Source organism: Perca fluviatilis, chromosome 19, assembly GCF_010015445.1.
Source record: "Perca fluviatilis chromosome 19, GENO_Pfluv_1.0, whole genome shotgun sequence".
NCBI lineage: Eukaryota > Metazoa > Chordata > Actinopteri > Perciformes > Percidae > Perca > Perca fluviatilis.
In genome coordinates this window covers 12,273,805-12,292,264 of record NC_053130.1, presented here as the reverse complement: position 1 = coordinate 12,292,264, position 18,460 = coordinate 12,273,805, and the positions used below count along the sequence as shown (strand labels likewise).

At 37.8% G+C, this 18,460-nt stretch overlaps 2 protein-coding genes across 6 annotated transcripts in view; both read right to left on the bottom strand.

Annotated features, from left to right (window-relative positions):
• Positions 1 to 1,734: 1,734 nt before the first annotated feature.
• Positions 1,735 to 5,252, bottom strand: sf3b5 (splicing factor 3b, subunit 5). 2 transcript variants are annotated; one of them, XM_039784785.1, is made up of 3 exons: positions 5,120 to 5,252; positions 2,422 to 2,721; positions 1,735 to 2,165 (listed from the first exon to the last, which is right to left on the bottom strand). In XM_039784785.1, the coding sequence occupies exon 2, from the start codon at positions 2,691 to 2,693 to the stop codon at positions 2,433 to 2,435; it is 261 nt and encodes an 86-aa protein (XP_039640719.1). In that variant the 5' UTR covers positions 2,694 to 2,721; positions 5,120 to 5,252; the 3' UTR covers positions 1,735 to 2,165; positions 2,422 to 2,432. The 2 variants fall into 2 exon arrangements, with proteins under 2 accessions (XP_039640719.1, XP_039640718.1); XM_039784784.1 differs by having other exon boundaries at positions 2,032 to 2,721; positions 5,120 to 5,251.
• Positions 5,253 to 13,889: 8,637 nt separating this feature from the next.
• The window catches only part of oprm1 (opioid receptor, mu 1), a 31,425-nt gene continuing 26,854 nt past the window's right edge, over positions 13,890 to 18,460 (bottom strand). The window contains exons 4-8 of one of the 4 annotated variants that reach the window (XR_005637198.1): positions 18,047 to 18,225; positions 17,527 to 17,710; positions 16,879 to 17,027; positions 15,416 to 15,459; positions 13,890 to 15,315 (exon numbers count right to left, since the gene is read on the bottom strand). Coding sequence is in view for 2 of the 4 variants with exons in the window: in XM_039784922.1 (XP_039640856.1) it covers positions 15,264 to 15,315; positions 15,416 to 15,459; positions 17,527 to 17,710; positions 18,047 to 18,225 (459 nt within the window). In the remaining 2 variants the exon portion in view is untranslated. Of the gene's footprint in view, positions 15,460 to 16,633; positions 17,028 to 17,526; positions 17,711 to 18,046; positions 18,226 to 18,460 lie in introns of those variants that run through there. The other 3 variants (XR_005637197.1, XM_039784922.1, XM_039784921.1) reach the window with 3 other exon arrangements.

Below are 18,460 nucleotides of genomic sequence, written 5' to 3'. Positions count from 1 at the left end.
ACAATGAGTCATGCATAGCATCCTCTCCCACCAAGTGTCAGTATTTGTGTGTGAATTTGCACAATTATGCAAGAGCCTTGTACCTACTGCAGCTTTAAATCAAACACCTATTCTACTTCAACTACCCTGAGACGATTTACATAAAAAATATATATATTTTCTAGTAGCATATTAAACAGTCAGGTGATCAAAGGCAACACTGGAATAACTGTCTTAATGTCTGCCGTGAGCCGTTTTCATTGCAGTTTCTAAAAAGGGACCACTGCTTGAGAGTACTTGCTTTTCAGATATCTAAATGAAAAGTACCAGACCAAGCAATTTGTGTGAGTGACATACTGTTCTCTGTTAAAACAAACAGTACATGGATAACATCTAGCAATGTATTAATTTACTTCTTCACAATCAGACATAATGAGACACAGCGTATCAGGATGTTTAAGGCATGCACAGCTGATCATTGTGCACTTAAATGTGTAGGTGGATGATTGGGTACAAATGTGTGTGTGTGTGTGTGCGCCTGAATGTGGTGCATGTGAGAGACTGTGTAGGTAGACAATAGCTTAATGAATCTGTAAGGCCAAACAAATGAAACTCACTGCTGAAAACATACCGCTGTGAAGTATATATGTACATGCAGTTGCTTTATGCTGGATGCTATTAATGTTCTAGCCTGCAGATTACATTTTCCAAACTGACCTCAAGTTTGTTGTAAAATATGTCAATGCAAAAATGTAACTTCATATACTTAGATGTATCAGATTTTGGTGGATCACCGGAAAAGCTTGTGTATTCAACCAGGTAAAAGGTAGCATGAGATGTCTTTATATAGGCCTAATTGTATTTTTATTTTATTTTAAAAGTTAGCTGCTGTAATTATGGCTGATACTGGGGCAGAACCATCACAGGAAAAAAGGAAATTAAATGAAGAACAACTAAATTCTAAAAGGGACAGTGAAAGACGACCGAGGGGGAGACCGGGTCAATCTCGGTCAGGCTTTGAAACGATTGGTTGTAGGCTACGCCAGTAGCCAACATTAAATCACGTCCCCATTCCATATAGACGTTTTATTCCTTTTAGTCCGTGTTTGTGTTGGCCTACTATTTTCTTTTTCCTTGTCCCCCTGTACTTGTGTACATCGTCCATGGGTTTCAGGAAATGCGCTATAAATCAATGATATCATTACGTTGGTTGCTACAACAATCTCTTGATGCTTTAGCTTGTGAGTCGTGACACAGTGACAGTGATACCCGGTTTAGCTCACAATACGTCCAAAAAAGGGCTAAGTTACTCTACGCAACACTTGTCTTCACACCAAATGTGAATGGAATTTCCTTATTGTAAATTAATGATTTTCTGACTGAGCAAAATATTCATCGCGAATATATGACCTCCAGGTAACGCTAACTCAGTAATACAGCACCGTAAAGAAAAGACCTTTTCGACAGCAGGCGTGGTAAAAATAATACCGCTTTTATCCAAAGCGGCCGCTACAATCAACACAAACTGAAAGTTACATATAGCCACTTTAAATATCTTTTTTGTGGGACTCTTTCCTTTTTTTCTTTTCTGTCAAATTCAAACTGAAGCGACAGAATAAATCTAATACAATATGTTGTATGGATACCGCAGAATTTGCCTAATTTGTTCTCTTAATGGCATGGATGAAATTTACACACAGATTAATTAAAATAAAAACTTAAGTGGGGAAAATACAAATGCTTCTGTACAGAACATGAGGTCACTGAATGATTTAATGAGTATGAATTACGTGCTACGGCCTTTGCAGTGACAATTTCAACTTAAAACCTATAAAAGATTTGTGTGAAAATAGCAAATGAGGGAGTATCTTTTACAAGAATGGAGTTCATTCCTTCTATAGCTTTAAAGAGACTGAGAATCTGAGGAGCATTAGAGCAGTTGTTTGCTGGTGGTGGCCACACACTACACTAAGTCACTTTGTGCTGCTCTAACTTGAATGGGTCACCTATCTGTATGTAGCCTGGGCACTGACTTCATGACGAGAAAACACATTTTAATTGGTAACGTATGAAATTTAATTAAAACAAAACAGAAAATCTAATCGAGAATACAGCCATCAGTTAATACAAGATGATAGTATGCCACTTTTCCATCTTCTCTGATAATTTGCCGGAGAGCTGCAGAGCTGTACGGGACAAGAAACAAGGTTTTTCCGTGATCCAGATGCAAGATACACGTGAAGATCTGTGTCCAGGTATCTTCTATTGTGTAAATGGACAATCTATTCAGTGTTGCCAACTTGGCAGGGTTACACAAGGTTCATTTTATGGTCAGAAATTTCACAAGAGCATAACATTAAATATGTTTAGCAGAAAATCAAGTTCTATGTCCAACAAACAAAAAGAATCATACACAAACATCCTGTAAAAAACACAGCTCACTCCAGTGTAATCTAGGCATCATCAGGTTTGTCTGCTGGTGGTCCACATGGTTGAAGCATCTTCTCCATCAGGTTGAAGCGGACACGCGCTTTGCTCTCGTTCTCAGCGACGGAGAAGTAGTTGAGCAGGTCAAAATGTCCCATGTAGGAGCAGTACGAGTCTCGGTGCTGGTTGACCAGCCATTCCCACTTGCTGGTGTCAGCGTGTCCTGTGCCGATGTACTTTGACTGAAGATGCTCCAGCTGACTGTGAATGTTGTATCTGTCAGTCATTCTCGCGGCGATGAGAGTCCGAGAGGCTCTAGACAAAAGTCAGAATGTAATCAGAATCATATGCACTTGCAAGGAATCCACCTTGGTGTATTAGGTGCATACGTTAACATATTGAAAAGGGAATAAACAAAAGGCAAAGTACTGATACAGTCAAGAACAAATATTAGGGGTGTAAAGATTCTCCGATGCGAATCGGTATCCGGTTACATTATCACAGATAAGACTACATAGATACACGGACATTGGTCTAAATTAGGCATGGGCCGGTTACTGGTTTTAAGGTATACCACGGTTTGAACAAGTCAGTTTCAAAACCACTAAAGTTTCCTGTTAAACCGTTCCTGCGGAGTGAGCTGTTTTTTTATGAGTGGTCGCGGACAGAAAGTGCCGGTCAGAAATCCCTCTGCCTGCCAATGTGCAGCGTCGTGTCCAAGTGGGTAAGCTTCGCTTCAGAACTCGAACCTCCTATGGCGCCATTTTGATGCTACAAAACGATCACCTCCCGTTTGCATTCCACTGACTGACATTCATTTTAATGTCACTTTGACAGCGAATAACTTTACATCTGAAGTGTTTAAAGACTATTTGTCCATTGTTTATTTCTAAAGAAACACGACAATGTATAAAAGGCTCCATTACCTTGTACCTCACGTTATGGCTCCGTAGCAGACGTTTTTGTAAAAATAGGCTAACGATTGTGTCACATAGTAGAGGAATTACCGTATAGTACAGGAGAAGCTCGCAGGCAGTTTCGACTTACATGAGCTGTTAAGGTTTAATTACTAATGTTAACTAGCATTTTAGTTAGCAATAATTAGCCTGTGCCCATGTTATCTCCTTACATATACCTACGCTCTCCGTCTCTGCAAGATTGGGAATGATTGAGATTTCTCTTGGCACAGCTACCAGAAGACTTACAACTTTCAGACAGGTTGCTCACGTCACATCTACATCTTCGACCTCAGTTGGAGGCTGCGCAGTAACGCTCAGCCATCACCAGAAAAGTGCTTCAAATATCCTTCAATGGTCTCCGTCCAGAGCAATGGGCTCTGTTGGTCCATTCTTTTATACTGTCTATGGTAGTGTCATGGCCCCTCCCCCTCCTGTTGTTGGTGCGTTTGTGCATTGTGTCTGTCTAAAAAGACTGAAGCCGGCTATGTGGGTACTGAAAAAGCACAGACGCCCCAAACAAATTCAAGGTAACGTAACACTGTCTTTGAATGAACGTTTGCCATCAGCTATGAGAGTTGACGTAGCGTATCTAACATTAGTGAAATAATTACTTCAGGCTGCTACCGAGGCAGATAACAGGGCTAACGTCAACTATTTTCCTTCCTAACGTAACTTCAATAAGCAAACAAGTACATATTTTCTGCAAAGTTAGTACTTTTACAGTAGTGTTCAAATAAATTGAGCTGGTATCGCGTCTGTTGTTTAAGTCTTCCACCATTGTGTACATCTGGTTCTGCAACTATTTGTGTTGTACAGAGAGCTGTATAGAGAGGATTGTTTTTTGATTTAAAAAGGCTAGCTAATTAAGTTGAAGTTACAGTGTATACTATTAGCATGTCCTAGCTTTACTATTCCCTGGTCCCTTCTACAAAATATATATTTATTTGAAGGTAGGCAATGCTTCTTTTATATAATTGGTTTAAGTTATCAACGGGAAATCAATGTGTGTACATTAAACGGATATTAACTATCTATCAGATTGAATCGAATCGCACCTAATCATTTCATTAAACCGAACTGAATCGTTCCAAATTAAAAATTGTATTGTAGCCCATGTATCTAGATATGTATGGAATCGTCTTATAAGGGAGATATGCTCACCCCAAGTAAATATACATATATAACAATGAAAAGTACGTAAGAGGACACTTAACAAAAGACAATTAACAAGTAGGTAGGTACATTATGGGTGTTTTACAAAGGGAAAGAAGGTGGGATGGTTTAGAGCAGGGTGTGCGAAATTATTGATGAGGGGATGTGCAAAAGTTCACAGTACGTATAATGTTAATATAAATGCAACGGTCTCACGATATAGCACGGACATAACTTAAGTTCAGAGGCGCACAGATCGAATTAACCATATAACAGTTAAGCGATTATATTGCTAGCTAGCTAAAAAAAAACAGCTACATATCTGGCTTAGTCATTGTTAGATGAACTACTGTGTCTGTGCTTAAGCCAGTTACTTGTTCAATATAACTGTAAAATAGTAAGTACCGGAGAAATAGCTCCATCGCTTTTTACAAAGAAACAGTTAGCATGCTAACGTTGGCTTTCTGGCTAACAGTAACGTGCGGTTAGCTAGCTCGTGTTAGCCCAATAAAGTCTCCTCGAACCTTAACTTAAACTATTATTTTTAACTAAATATATGTTTCTTAGTGATCATATCGTTTTCAGGTGCAAAATATACTTACTCGATAAAATGTAAAGAATGTAAAAGCGAAGGCAGAAGATGTAAATAATACCCTACTCCGTTCGCACTCCGTGGCAATGCAATAGAACGATGACTTCCGGTAAGTTCCACCTGTAAAATAAACCGGAGAGAAACAAATGGGAGTAACCTTTTGTTCCTTTCAAATTTAGATTCAAATTTACATGGCCAGTGTTGCCTAACCAGGTGTACCAGGTCTAATAATTAATAAGGATAGTGACATCTGTTCTTAAGCTTTTTTTTGCCTCAGATTGACACACAAGAAATGCTTTATTTTGCTGTTTTTTATGGCAATGTCCGTTTCCCCCGACATCTAGTACAACATTTTGTTTTCTGTGAGTGTGTCAAATTCTTGGTAACTAAGTTTTCTTTTGTTAACACTTTTTTGGTAAAATTGCTTCTATTTTTATACAGGCTGCAAACAGCTCTGTTGTATCTGATGCCCTTGTTGGACTATTCAGGTATTAACAGTACTTTACTCCATGATTTGGTAATGTATCATGAGGGAAACAGGTGAGTCTAAATGCTTGTGGCTCTGTTAGTCTGTAGGCATACCAGTACTTAGAGCTAACTTAAAGTGATGGTTCGGAGTAATTTCACCCTAGGGTCCTTTGCACCATGACCTCGAGCCAAACACCCCCCCAGAAGCTTTTTTCACCTGGGTCTAACATTGGGAGAGTTAGCGTTAGAGTAGCGTTATCAGCTGAATAGCTTAGCGCAGAGGCTAATGGACCCACGTTTGTATCTCATAAATGACCCCACTAATAATACCCGAAATGATACCAAACGTCTACACTAGTACAAATAGGTTATGTACTCATAAAACGATGGATTGGAAAGTTTGTAACTACACCAGAAGTTTATGAACACTTGCCTGCTCTCTTCTGCTCTCTGTTGCTGCTGCTGCTACATGCAGTTAGACGAGTGCTTAGGGCCGTCTACAAATTACTACACCGAAAAGAGATACAACAAAAATATTTATTGATTTAATGATTAAATAAGGTAATGTCTCCAAACTTACCTCAATTATTACTTGTGTCCTGCTAGTTATACTACAGCACTTACTTAAAAAAAAAAGTTAAATTAAAAAATATTTTTGTTGCATCTCTTTTCGGTGTTGTAATTTGTAGACGTCCCTAAGCTCTTCGCCGCCAACAACAACAGCAGAGAGCAGAAGCCAGCAGGCAAGTGTTATTTACATAAACTTCTGGTGTACTTAAAAACTTTACAATCCATCGTTTTATGCGTGCATAACCTATTTGTACTAGTGTAGACGTTTGGTATCATTTCGGGCATTATTAGTGGGGTCATTTACGAGATACAAACGTGGATCCATTAGCCCCTGCGCTAAGCTATTCAGCTGATAACTCTACTCTACGCTAACGCTCCCAATGTTAGACCCAGGTGAAAAAAGCTTCTGGGGGGTTGTTTGGCTCGAGGTCATGGTGCAAAGGACCCTAGGGTGAAATTACTCCAAACCATCACTTTAAAGCTAACATCAGCACACTAATGCTCACAATTACAACACTAAATGGTTGATTTTTAGCAGGTATAATGTTAATCTTGGTTTAACGTGTTAGCATGCCAATGATTTCCTAATTAGCACTAAACAGTGCAGCTGAGGCTGGTGGGAATGTAATTAGTTTTTATTTGGTCATACATTTTGTACACATAATGTACAACATTCCATGGCAATGAAATAGTAGTTCAGTAACATTTCAGTCTGGACCAAAGTGGTGGACAGACCAATAGATCCCTAGAGTCACGCTGCTCGGCGTCCTATTTCCCCCGGCTCAATATTCTCCTAATATATCACATGATTAAGGAGACCCTTTAAAGGGTTTTACTTGTCAGCAATGCTTTATTTCCCTAGGTCAAATGTATAGTTTATGTTTCCCTGGGTCAGTTATTTTGAAATCACCCACATACAGCTTACAGCCCATTTATGTTATATTCTTAAAACCTATGCCCTCAAATTTGTGGACAGAGGTTTTTTTTTTACTTCCATTCCATCTCCACAGTGGCTGAATATATTTTTATCATTCAAACTGCATTTAAAAATGTCAATCTCCCTTCGTTTGTTTGCGAACATAGGGCCTTGGGAACAAATCCTTGACCCCATCACTGCCGATGTGGCTAAAAACGTCAGTGAACGTTTACTATATAATATTTCTGTTGGTGCTTTCATTTTGAGTAGAGTTGTTGTTACTTATAAAGTACTTATAAAGTGCATTCATCCCCAAAGCTCTATAATGACAAGAAATGCACATTTTTTATTCAAGTTATCTGATATGTTATTTCAGAAATATCTAATATATTTTTAACATTATTAATTATATTTTATATTTGATGGGAGCACTTTAAATAATGACCTGACATGTTCTTTATCAATTTCAAGGTTTTTTAATTATTCGTATGATTATGCTTGTTAAACTGAGTCAACTCCCTTTTTTTTGTTTCTCATTAGAAACAGCAGGGGAGAGAGAGCCGGAGGAAGCAGAATGCAATAGTCATAGTAATACCTAGTGTTAGTGCTGTCCTCAGCAGATACAATCCACAGAGTCAGACCACCTTAACAAGGCAGATATGGTGCATGAACCCCGCAAACACTTTTTTGCTGCCTTTACCCAGAACTGTTTTTTTCCCCCATTCAAGTACAGTGAAAGATTTACAGCTATTTTTCTAGATCGTGGTGTCTAGATGACTTTGGCATCTGTTCCCACAAGTCACACAATGAGGAAATTGCCTGAGCATTTACAAGTTATGGTACATGTAGGAAAGGTGTTAATTGTCCATAGATGTTATTGGTACTGTGTCTGTTTTTTTATGTGTGCAGCCTGCTATTAATAGAAATAACTAGAAACCCAGAACGAATCAACAAAGTTTGCGGTGATAATAGAACTCTATCAATGCAGGGAAAGTAAAACCGCCAGAGGTTAATTTACACTGACGTACTAAAAGCTAGGCATTCAAGTTTAGGTATTGAAAAAGCATCCATCTTGATATAAGATCCCATCATTAAGGTTCACCTTCATGTGTGATTAAACTAGACAGCATACCTATTTAATTAGGTTTCATGAGGACTGCTCTTCATGACTGGATTGTCTGTTTAGCTCACTCGCTCTGTAGAAAAATACCTGAGGAGAATAACTCGATATGAAGGATAACAGGGATAAGATAGGAACATCCATTTATCACACTGCACCATGGAGATCTACAGGGATAGAGATTACATTTCTGATAGCACGTCTTGGCAGATGCCGCTGAGTGAGTTAGGTCAAAGATTTATTTCACCTTTTATTTTTACAGGCAAGTCATTAAGAACAAAATCTTATTTACAATTGTTGGTATATTGTCCTTATTTCATTAATGAGAAAAAGTGAGAGTGCCCAAAGGATCTGATGAGCCTTCCATTCCTTTTATGTTTCTGGTATAATGCATTGTGCAACATATTCAGTCTCTATGGGCAAACTAGAAAAAGTAAAGATTTCAGTGTGGTTTGAAAGACAAAACTAGACTATCTTCAGCCCCTTGGCATAAGAGAAAGTGAATGCACAATGGGGCAGCAGACAATGGGTAAACGATGTGGGATTTGCATCAGAATGAGAATAAAGATACAATTAAGTCATTAGTCTTCTGAAATCCACTTAAAGGAGAATAATTGAGACAGAAGGGGGGATTAATAAAATGTGCTGTTATTCAACCTGTTACATTATGCTACTCCTTTGCATTATCTCTGTGTGTGTGTTTGATCATGATCATTATTAACAGGCCTTTTCTTCAGTTTGTATTTCCTTCGGTCTGTAACAGTCCGTACCTCAATATTCAACAATTTGCATAACTACACTGCACTACATTTTAATTAAAAGACACTGTAGAGATATTGATGAATAAATATGCTGTTAAATATATATATATATATATATATATATATATATATATATATATATATATATATATATATATATATATATATATCTCAGAAACATTTTACGGGTCCCACTGTTTCCTATAATTTCCTAGAAAGGAACTAATATATAACTCTCAATTCATAGGAAGATTCCAGGAAATGTAATTTAGTACTTTTAGTGCTAGTGTAATTATTGGTGACAAAAAATGGAGACAGTGCCTAATATACTTCCTGAGCTATTAATTGTCTTTTAGTCAGTACACAGCGGGTCTGAACATGAAAAAATGTTTAAAAAAAATGTTCGCAAGCATTAAAAAGTAAAAACAAATGGAGGATAAAGTTTCCAGTCATTATTAAATATTTAAGATTTTATTAAATTTTTAGGAAATTACAGACTTTGGAGCTCAAGCACCTAAAACACAAAATCCTACAATTAGCATTATCATAATACAACTTAATAGCATCTTAGTAGACCCTTCCTGCCTGGTAAACACCCATATCTTTCATAACCCATGACCCATTTTGTGATTGAGGCTTTATTTTCAAAAAAGTGTTTAACACTGTTATCACAAGTGTAAGTATTAGTATTGGAATAGTACTAGCGGGTATCAATTCAGCTCCAAAGTACACAGAACGTTTGTGTACCACTGAAATAGCAGAAATTGGGTTGTTAATGCAATCCAGATAGTGTAGAGTTTGTCTTTGTAGATTACAACTACTCTGTACAATGCACCTTATAAAGTGTGTAACTGCTCCAAAGTGGCTGAAAAGTGTCAGAAAAGGACACAAGTATGTAGTGCAATGAAGGGTCACTTGTGTGTGTATACACTGTATGTGCATGTATGCCTACGTGCATAAGAGTAAAGATTCAGTCTAAATTATTTTCCTCTAGTTTTTTTGTTTTGTTCTCTGCCAGATAGATGTACTGTTATTACACTTTTACATAGGTACATCTAAGGTAAAATAATAGTCACAGGGGCATAATGATCAAACTTTGATAGCCAATCTTTAAGTGAGCAGACCTGGGAACAGCTGTGCACAAGCAGGAGGAAAGGGTAATGAAATCAGGTGGATGGATGGGAATATTGCCTGACTGGATGACTCCTGTGCCCCAGGATGCCCCCAGTCCTGCTGAGTGATAGCCTAGTAAAAAATGGAGTCAGCGAAACTTCAGTGATTTAAACCAACTGCCTTACACAGAGCCAATTTCAACCAACAGGCGTCTAAGTTAGATAAAGAAAAGAAGTACAAACAAACTACACCCCGTAGGGTTGTTACAGCGATGGCTGGTTAGTCGAGGCAGCTCATTGGTCAGTTGTCAAACTGCCGGCTTTTGCTGGGTGGCTTGGCGGACAAAGTAATGAGGTGGATGGCAGCTTTACAGGAGTCAGTGGTCATTTGCTTACTGGTACATTAGTCAGACCAACTGACTGGTTCGTTTTTCTGGCTTACTTCCAGTATGTTTTCTTGGGACAATCCATGCCTTTCATTTCCCCACCACACCTGAGATTCTCTCTACAACGTCCACTTCTCATCCTCCTGATGTGCTTTGAACCACAACAGCAAAATGCAATGTTCCTCTCTGTCAGACGATGAGAGCCGGTTAGACATTAATCTTGGTGTGAAATAGCCTGAGGAAACTACTGTTCTATGACAGTGCTGAGTTGTTGAGGTATTAAAGCCTGGGGGACCTAAATCGGATTTGGCACGCCTCTTGAACATTCAGTCTCACTCCATCTTTCGCCTGCTGTTTGGTGTTTCTTGAAGGATTTATGTCTATTTGCTGTTATAAACTCATTAATTTTTCCAATGGTCACATGCGATCAGTCAAGAGCCTGTTCACTCAAGGTGTTGGTTATGACTGAGAAAATCCACAAGCAGTAGCAACGATAAAACAAGACTGGCCTTTGGCTTTTTCCCTGGAGCCTTCAGAGCACAACAGCAATGTGAAGCTGATAACCGGATAACCACTGTGTGACCTTCTCAAATGAATAGGAATCACATTTCTTGTAAGTACAGATACAGCGCTGAATGTCATTATTTAGGCCATGCCTGTTGCAGGTACTGTGGTATTCTACATATTATATGACAACACTTTTAAAAATATGATTCCAAAGTGTAGAAAATGTGCACTTTTAATCAGTGATATCAGATCATAAATATATCACAGGCTGCTGTCATAAACCATTTGTACATATAGCTACGGAAATAAATGCACTGTAATTTGTATTTATTCCACATATTTATAACTACAAGCCCCAAAACACAGGGATTTCAAGCAGGGGAGCAGAATTAATGTCCTGGAAAAAGTTAAGGGGAAAACACAAAACTTTCACCCAAAAGAGCTGGTCTATTGTTCCACGACCAGGACAGAATCCGCATTGTTCCTCTTCAATCTGAGGTTCGACTATTGGCTGAACCCTCCCTTCTAGCACCTTGGAGTAGACTTTACCACGGAGGCTGAAAAGTGTGAGACACCTGTAATTGGCACACACCCTCTGGTCCCCCTTTTTGAACAGGTGAACCACCTAAGGAGTTCTGCCACTCCTTAGGCACTGTCCCAAACTACCACGCAATGTTGAAGAAGCATGTCAGCATCGTAATGAGATGATTAAATATGTCAAATGTTTTGACCTTATGTTAAATATATTCATAACAGAATGTGTATATTTATGTAAGTAATCAGCGGTTACCTGTATGCAAAACAACATGTTAAGGGCAAAGTAATGAGCCAAAGTATCCATTTCTGTAGGATTTGTAAAAACAAAATGTTCTTTAATCTTCTGAGACAGACCCTCATTTTTCTTGAGACAAAGGCTTTGAAATATAAGGTCATGTTTTGGTTGATTAGCTTTGGTTTGGTTGATTAGCTTTCCGTAAAGACAAGGACAGCCTCACAACATCACGTCTGAATGAGAGCACCATCTCTGCAGGAAGAGGGGACATTCAACGCCACTTGATAATAATCGCTATGACAGGACTAATCATGCTGCCATCTCCAATAACATAATGCCTGGCTCCCCGACAGCCCCATTCATGACAGGATAGAGTTGAAGGCATGTACGCAGACAAACAGTAAACGCGCCCACGCCCGTCTGAGACCGTACTGATGACGATTTCTCAAACAGACACCAGTGTAAGCACCTCATGCACACTACACATGCATACACATTGAATCCACGGTGACCTCACATATTGTCTGGGTTGATAATATTCACGCATGACCTTTTGAACACATTTGAATTTCAGACGAAAGAAGAACTTTCCTCACTGTTTACAAAATCACTTCATTTTTTGTGGTGAAAGAATCAAAGCTTGCTTTACTGCAATCAAGGCATCCCAGTGTGAAATAATAAAATAGTGTGGAAACCAGTTTCAGTCCTTATAGATGCCCTCTTTCACTTCCCCTCGACACTTGGTTATACATAGCACCATATGTCATGCGAGTGCCCACTTGCTGAGCGAGGGGGCAGTGTCAGAGAAGAGCAGAGGTCTAAAAAATGAAACGCACCTGCTGATAAGCGGGCTTAATAATTGAGAATAATAGATGAAATACTCACAACAGGGAGGAATACAGTAAGGTAGATGACTCACTTACATATATAGGTCTTTAAACACAGAATAACAAAGGTTTGTAGGATGAAATGCAGAATTGCAAAATAATTATATAGTATATTACTTCATACTCCATTATGCGCTGTGCAGAAAGAATGATGAAAGATTATATATACATGCCCTTTGAATGTACATAATTGTTCTCAGCTCTCGACCTGCCAAAGATTTTTGTCAAAGGTTTCCAAAGAATTTACCATGAGGGAAAATGCCAAACGAAAACAAAATCAAAGACATTAAAAATCATTACACCTCCCTCACAGACATGGAGGACATTTATCATGCCAAACAATTACTTGCGTACAAATTTCAAGTTCCTTTTATTGTGCATGCTAGCTCACTGCAATGGCATACTGGGACAGTTAAATTGGAACAGACCTGCAGCAGTTAATGTTATTTGTTACACCATTGCTTTTACTGCAATGACCAGTCAAAATTTCTGCTGTGACATCTGAATCCACAGCCAAATGACACACACACTGAGCTGACGCAGCACCTTATGGCTGAACGATGAGTCTTTACATTACAGCAATCACTTGGTGGTAAATTGTAGTTCTAGGAGCTAACAAGTGATTGATGGGAAAAAAAGCTCCAGCCTCAAACTGATTTGAATTGTCAAATCCAGCAACCATGTCTGTCTCGACCTTACAAAGTATAGTTTAGGTTGATATCCTCATAATTCATTTTTATCTGTTTGTAATTTGTACTATTCGTAGTTGAGAGTATAGAGATTTAAAGCTGTGTCATGATTCAACTTGAGAATGGAATCAGTGTATTTGAAGAAAAGACACTTTAATGCAGATGATACTTTATTCTGATGAAACAAAAAAAAGGCATTCAGTGAGATTTAGAATTACATTTTATAACATAGAAAATGCATGAATTAACAGTAACATTTTATGTATTGTGTTATAGTGTTGTCCATAAAGTAGGAATTATCCTCGGTAGATTAGAATACAAGAAATGCCATTTTAAGACTTGACTACAAGTTAAGTCATGATTGAGTCATGTAAATAAGCAAATGACAGAAAACAGTCAAATGGTGGCATGGGTACAGATCATGGACAGCATCTTATACACATTTAAACTTACCTTCAAGAGTGTATTATGTATGGTGCACCAAGTGCCTGCTGCAAAAAGGTTATATATATATATATATATATATATATATATATATATATATATATATATATATATATATATATATATATATATATATATATATGACACGATATATGATATATATTTCAAACAGATGTAAACAAAAGCAGAAATTCAGCATTCTCACCAGTTGAGGATCCATGGAATAAAATAAAAGCATTGTTCTAGGACTAATTAGCTCCTAGTGTTCTTTGTATTCTAAGGAAACGTTTTGTAGTTTCAAACAGTATGATTTAACTTTTAACATTAAAGAGAAATGGCTTTTAGTTGAGGACTAACCAAAATGTTTGGCAAATATAACACTATTACTTATCATAAAAAAGGTGACACTTGACACATCACAAAATTAGTTTTGTGCACATGATGTGTTTTGCAAAAAGAAACATACATTTTGTTGCACAATAAACACTGCATTTAATACAGCATGTGACACTCGATGCCCCATTTCTGCAAAACTCAGCTGCAGTTTTTGTAATATTTCAATCTTAGACAATTTGGCCACATGTTTTTACACGTTTTTTCCTGTTGTGTTAGCTGGGGGTGTGAAAGACTGAAAATAATAGTAGTCTACTGTACAATCTTTCAAAATTGATTGAAAGCAGAGATGCAAAATACACACTGCCTGTATGTACAACATGACATCCTCATACATACATTTTAAGTCAGAACAAACAATCAAAAAACATGAAACAGTCTATAAAGTTAAATTCTGCATACATTTCCATTTTTAAATTCACAAGGTTTTCACGCACATTGTTTTCTGATTAATATACATCACTTCAGTTAACAACTGAGATTCAATATGACAAAAGTTATATTTAGAAGCACAATAACTTGCTCGTCCACCATGATCATCAGAAATTATTTTCAGCAACAGAGAAGTTATAGTATTTTACACGAGAGATAAATACAATCATGTTCATCTTTACAGATCGTTAAAAATAAAACACATAATTTTGAGTAGAGCTACTGTAAAGGCAACTGGCAAGTTTAGCATACAGCACAACATGTAAGCACAAGCAATTTTAAAGATTAAAATATATGTACAATCCTGCTTGACTCACTTGTTAACTTCTTCAGAACCCATACCTGGTGTAATGGCTGTTAAGCTGTAGTTAATCATTCACGGGTAGTACCATGTGTTCACACTTCACACTATGTCGCAATAGCACGATATGTGTGCTGTGCAAACGGGCGTTGTGTTTACTGGTTTAGATGATCCAAGTTTAGTACAAGGATCCAGTGTGAGTAACACAGCGGGTTTCCCTTCTGTACATTCAGAAGTGTGTCAAATTCAGTAGAGAGAACATACAGTGCTCTACTGTATGTCTATTTAATGATGAATCCAGCAAAGGGTAGAAAACATCTTTACAGAGACAACATAAAAACAGAAAAATAAAAGGAAATAATGAAGACAGAGGGGGCAGGGAATTACAACAAAGGGTCAGGTGGGTTGAGAGGGGAGTCTTCCTGAAGTGACCAAAGCCAGCCTGGTGCTGATCAGATCAATCAATGAAAAACAGTGTTAATAGGGTGAAATCCATACAGAAGCTGGACAAGAAGCACATTTGGTGCTGTAAATAACTTTTCTGTCACCTGCTGTCCAGCGATGTCTTCATGTGGTGAGGGAGCCACGGAGCCTTTGAGCATTAGATAAAAAAAAGTCCAAAATCAGATTAGTTCCTTTATTGTCCAGTACCCCCGATAAATCCACATTTCCAGACTTCTCACACATGCAAACACTTAAAAAAGAAAACATCAGGAGCAACTGTAACAGATTGGAGGGAAGTCACATGAACTCTGCAAACAAGACAATTGATAGATTTTTTTTTTTTTTTTTACAACCTAGAGAATTAGCGATATGAGGGTTAGGAGAAGAGGCATAGATCAATGAGGCAGCTTTGTCTGCAGCATACAGAACAAAACATCATATAAGTGCCTTTTGTGAGTGGCTTTTATAGATCTGTATATATATATATATATATATATATATATAGTACAGGCCAAAAGTGTGGACACACCTTCTCAATCACCTTCAATGCGTTTCCTTTTTATTTTCATGACTATTTACATTGTAGATTCTCACTGAAGGCATGCAAACTATGAATGAACACATATGGAATTATGTACTTAACAAAAAAGTGTGAAATAACTGAAAACATGCCTTATATTTTAGATTCTTTAAAGTAGCCACCCTTTGCTTTTTTATTAATAAGGGAAAAAAATTCCACTAATTAACCCTGACAAAGCACACCTGTGAAGTGAAAACCATTTCAGGTGACTACCTCATGAAGCTCATTGAGAGAACACCAAGGGTTTGCAGAGTTACCAAAAAAGCAAAGGGTGGCTACTTTGAAGAATCTAAAATATAAGACATGTTTTCAGTTATTTCACACTTTTTTGTTAAGTACATAATTCCATATGTGTTCATTCATAGTTTTGATGCCTTCAGTGAGAATCTACAATGTACATAGTCATGAAAATAAAGAAACACATTGAATGAGAAGGTGTGTCCAAACTTTTGGCCTGTACTGTATATATACAGACTGAATATGTCCAATAAACACAGATAGATATATATATATATATATATATATATATATATATATATATATATATATATATATATATATATATATATATATATATATATATATATATATATACATAGAGATATATATATATATATATATATATATATATATATATATATAGATATATATATATAGATATATATATATAGATATATATATATACACACACATAGACATATTCAGTCTGTATAGTATATATTATAGTAATAATAGCAATAATGAAAACTAAAAGCTGTAATAGCGTTAATGCACAAAAAGTGCAACAGATTCTTCAGTTAAGAGGAGAATTGTAATGATGCTCTGTTTTCTGTTTTAGTCTATCTTAAACCATCTGTTTCAGAGTAAAAGCCTTGCACAGCCATGCAGTTAGTAACACTGCTCGGCAGGTGAATGGCCTGACCTGATGCAGAGCTGCAGTTAAGCTTGCAGCACATTGCCTAAATGGTCTGTGCTATCAGTGCTTACTCGTGTCCTAGATTGTCTGATGTACGTGTCACTTTGTGTTTGCGTGGTCAGAGCCCTGTGGTGACCTGCGTGACCTCTGAGTTGAGATCGTCGTTGGCAACGCCCCCACAAGAGCGAGAGTCTGACGACCCCTCCAAGGCTAGTCATACCTGCAGAGAGGAGGGAAAAGAAGAGAAAGTATGTTCATGTTATGTTGTATACAGTATATTTATATGTACCTTTTACATGACTGTTAACAGCCATATACCTAAAATGAAGATTAATGCACTCTCATGTCTACAGTAAATTTGAAGCTTCAGTCTTCAGCTTAGCATAAAGACTGGAAACCGAGGGAAACAACTTGCTTTGCTCTGTCCCAAGGTTAAAAAAACAAACAATTTGTGGTTTTATGGGAGGTTATGCGCCGGACTATTTCTTGGCCAGGCAAAGTGACTTCTGTGTAGTCTCCGCTGGTTATCTGGCAACTTCGTGGTGACGACAAGTCTTATGCTGAGCTAAGCTTACCAGCTGCTGGCTGTGGAATCATATTTACTGTACAGACACGAAAGTTGTATCGATCTTTTCATTTAACTCTGGGAAGAAAGCAAATAAGCGCATTTCCAAAAATGTTGAACTAGTCATTCTAGTATACACACAGAAAATGTCTACCTGTTGATTGGACCTTTCTCCTGTGTTTGCAATGTTGTGTTCGCGCTGTGGGAGCTTGCGGCTTGTGACTCCAGATCGGGACGAGTTCTGCATCTCCAACACTGAGGGACTCGGGGTGCAAAACTCACGGAAACAACGCTTGAAGTTCTCATCGAGGTAGCCATAAAGAACCGGGTTCAGACTACTGCAGGGGACGAAAACAAGGTTACAGTTTAACACAAGAAAATCAGCTTCCTCCTAAACTCACCAACATCATTTTTACCTTTTATATACAGTATAACATGGGTTGACTACAAGTCAACTCAAGTCATTGCATAAAACCATGTACCAACAAATGTGCGTTATCAAAACGTCAATACAATTTGCTCTTATCTGTAAAACACAAATTTTCCTACAATGAGCATCCTTTTATCTACACTTACTGTAACCAAGCTTTAATGATTAATCTCCAATTATTATACCGGAATTGTTAGGACTAACAGTTTCAATATTACAGAGAAAATATTTGTCTAATGCGTACCTGTTGGTGTAGCCCAGGGCAATGCAGAAGTGCCAGGTGATAGTCTGCAGCGTGGAGCTGGGGATATTGATCAGAGCTGTGATGATGACAAAGATGTGGATGGGTGTCCAGCATACGATGAAGACGGCAACCACCACCAGGACCATGCGGGTGATCCGACGCAGGTTTCTGTCCTTCTCCTGTGTGTGTGTGTGTGAGTGTAAGTGTGATTGTGTGTGTGATTGTGTGTGTGTGTGTGTGTGTGTGTGTGTGTGTGTGTGTGTGTGTGTGTGTGGGAAGGAGGTTTAATGTTTGGGGGTAAAAGGGAGTACAAGATGAGTGATGGACAAAAGACGAAGTGCAAAGAGGAAGGCATGAGAAAAGGTGAAGTATGAAAGATAATGATGGAGAAGGATGATGGCGGATGAGAGAAAG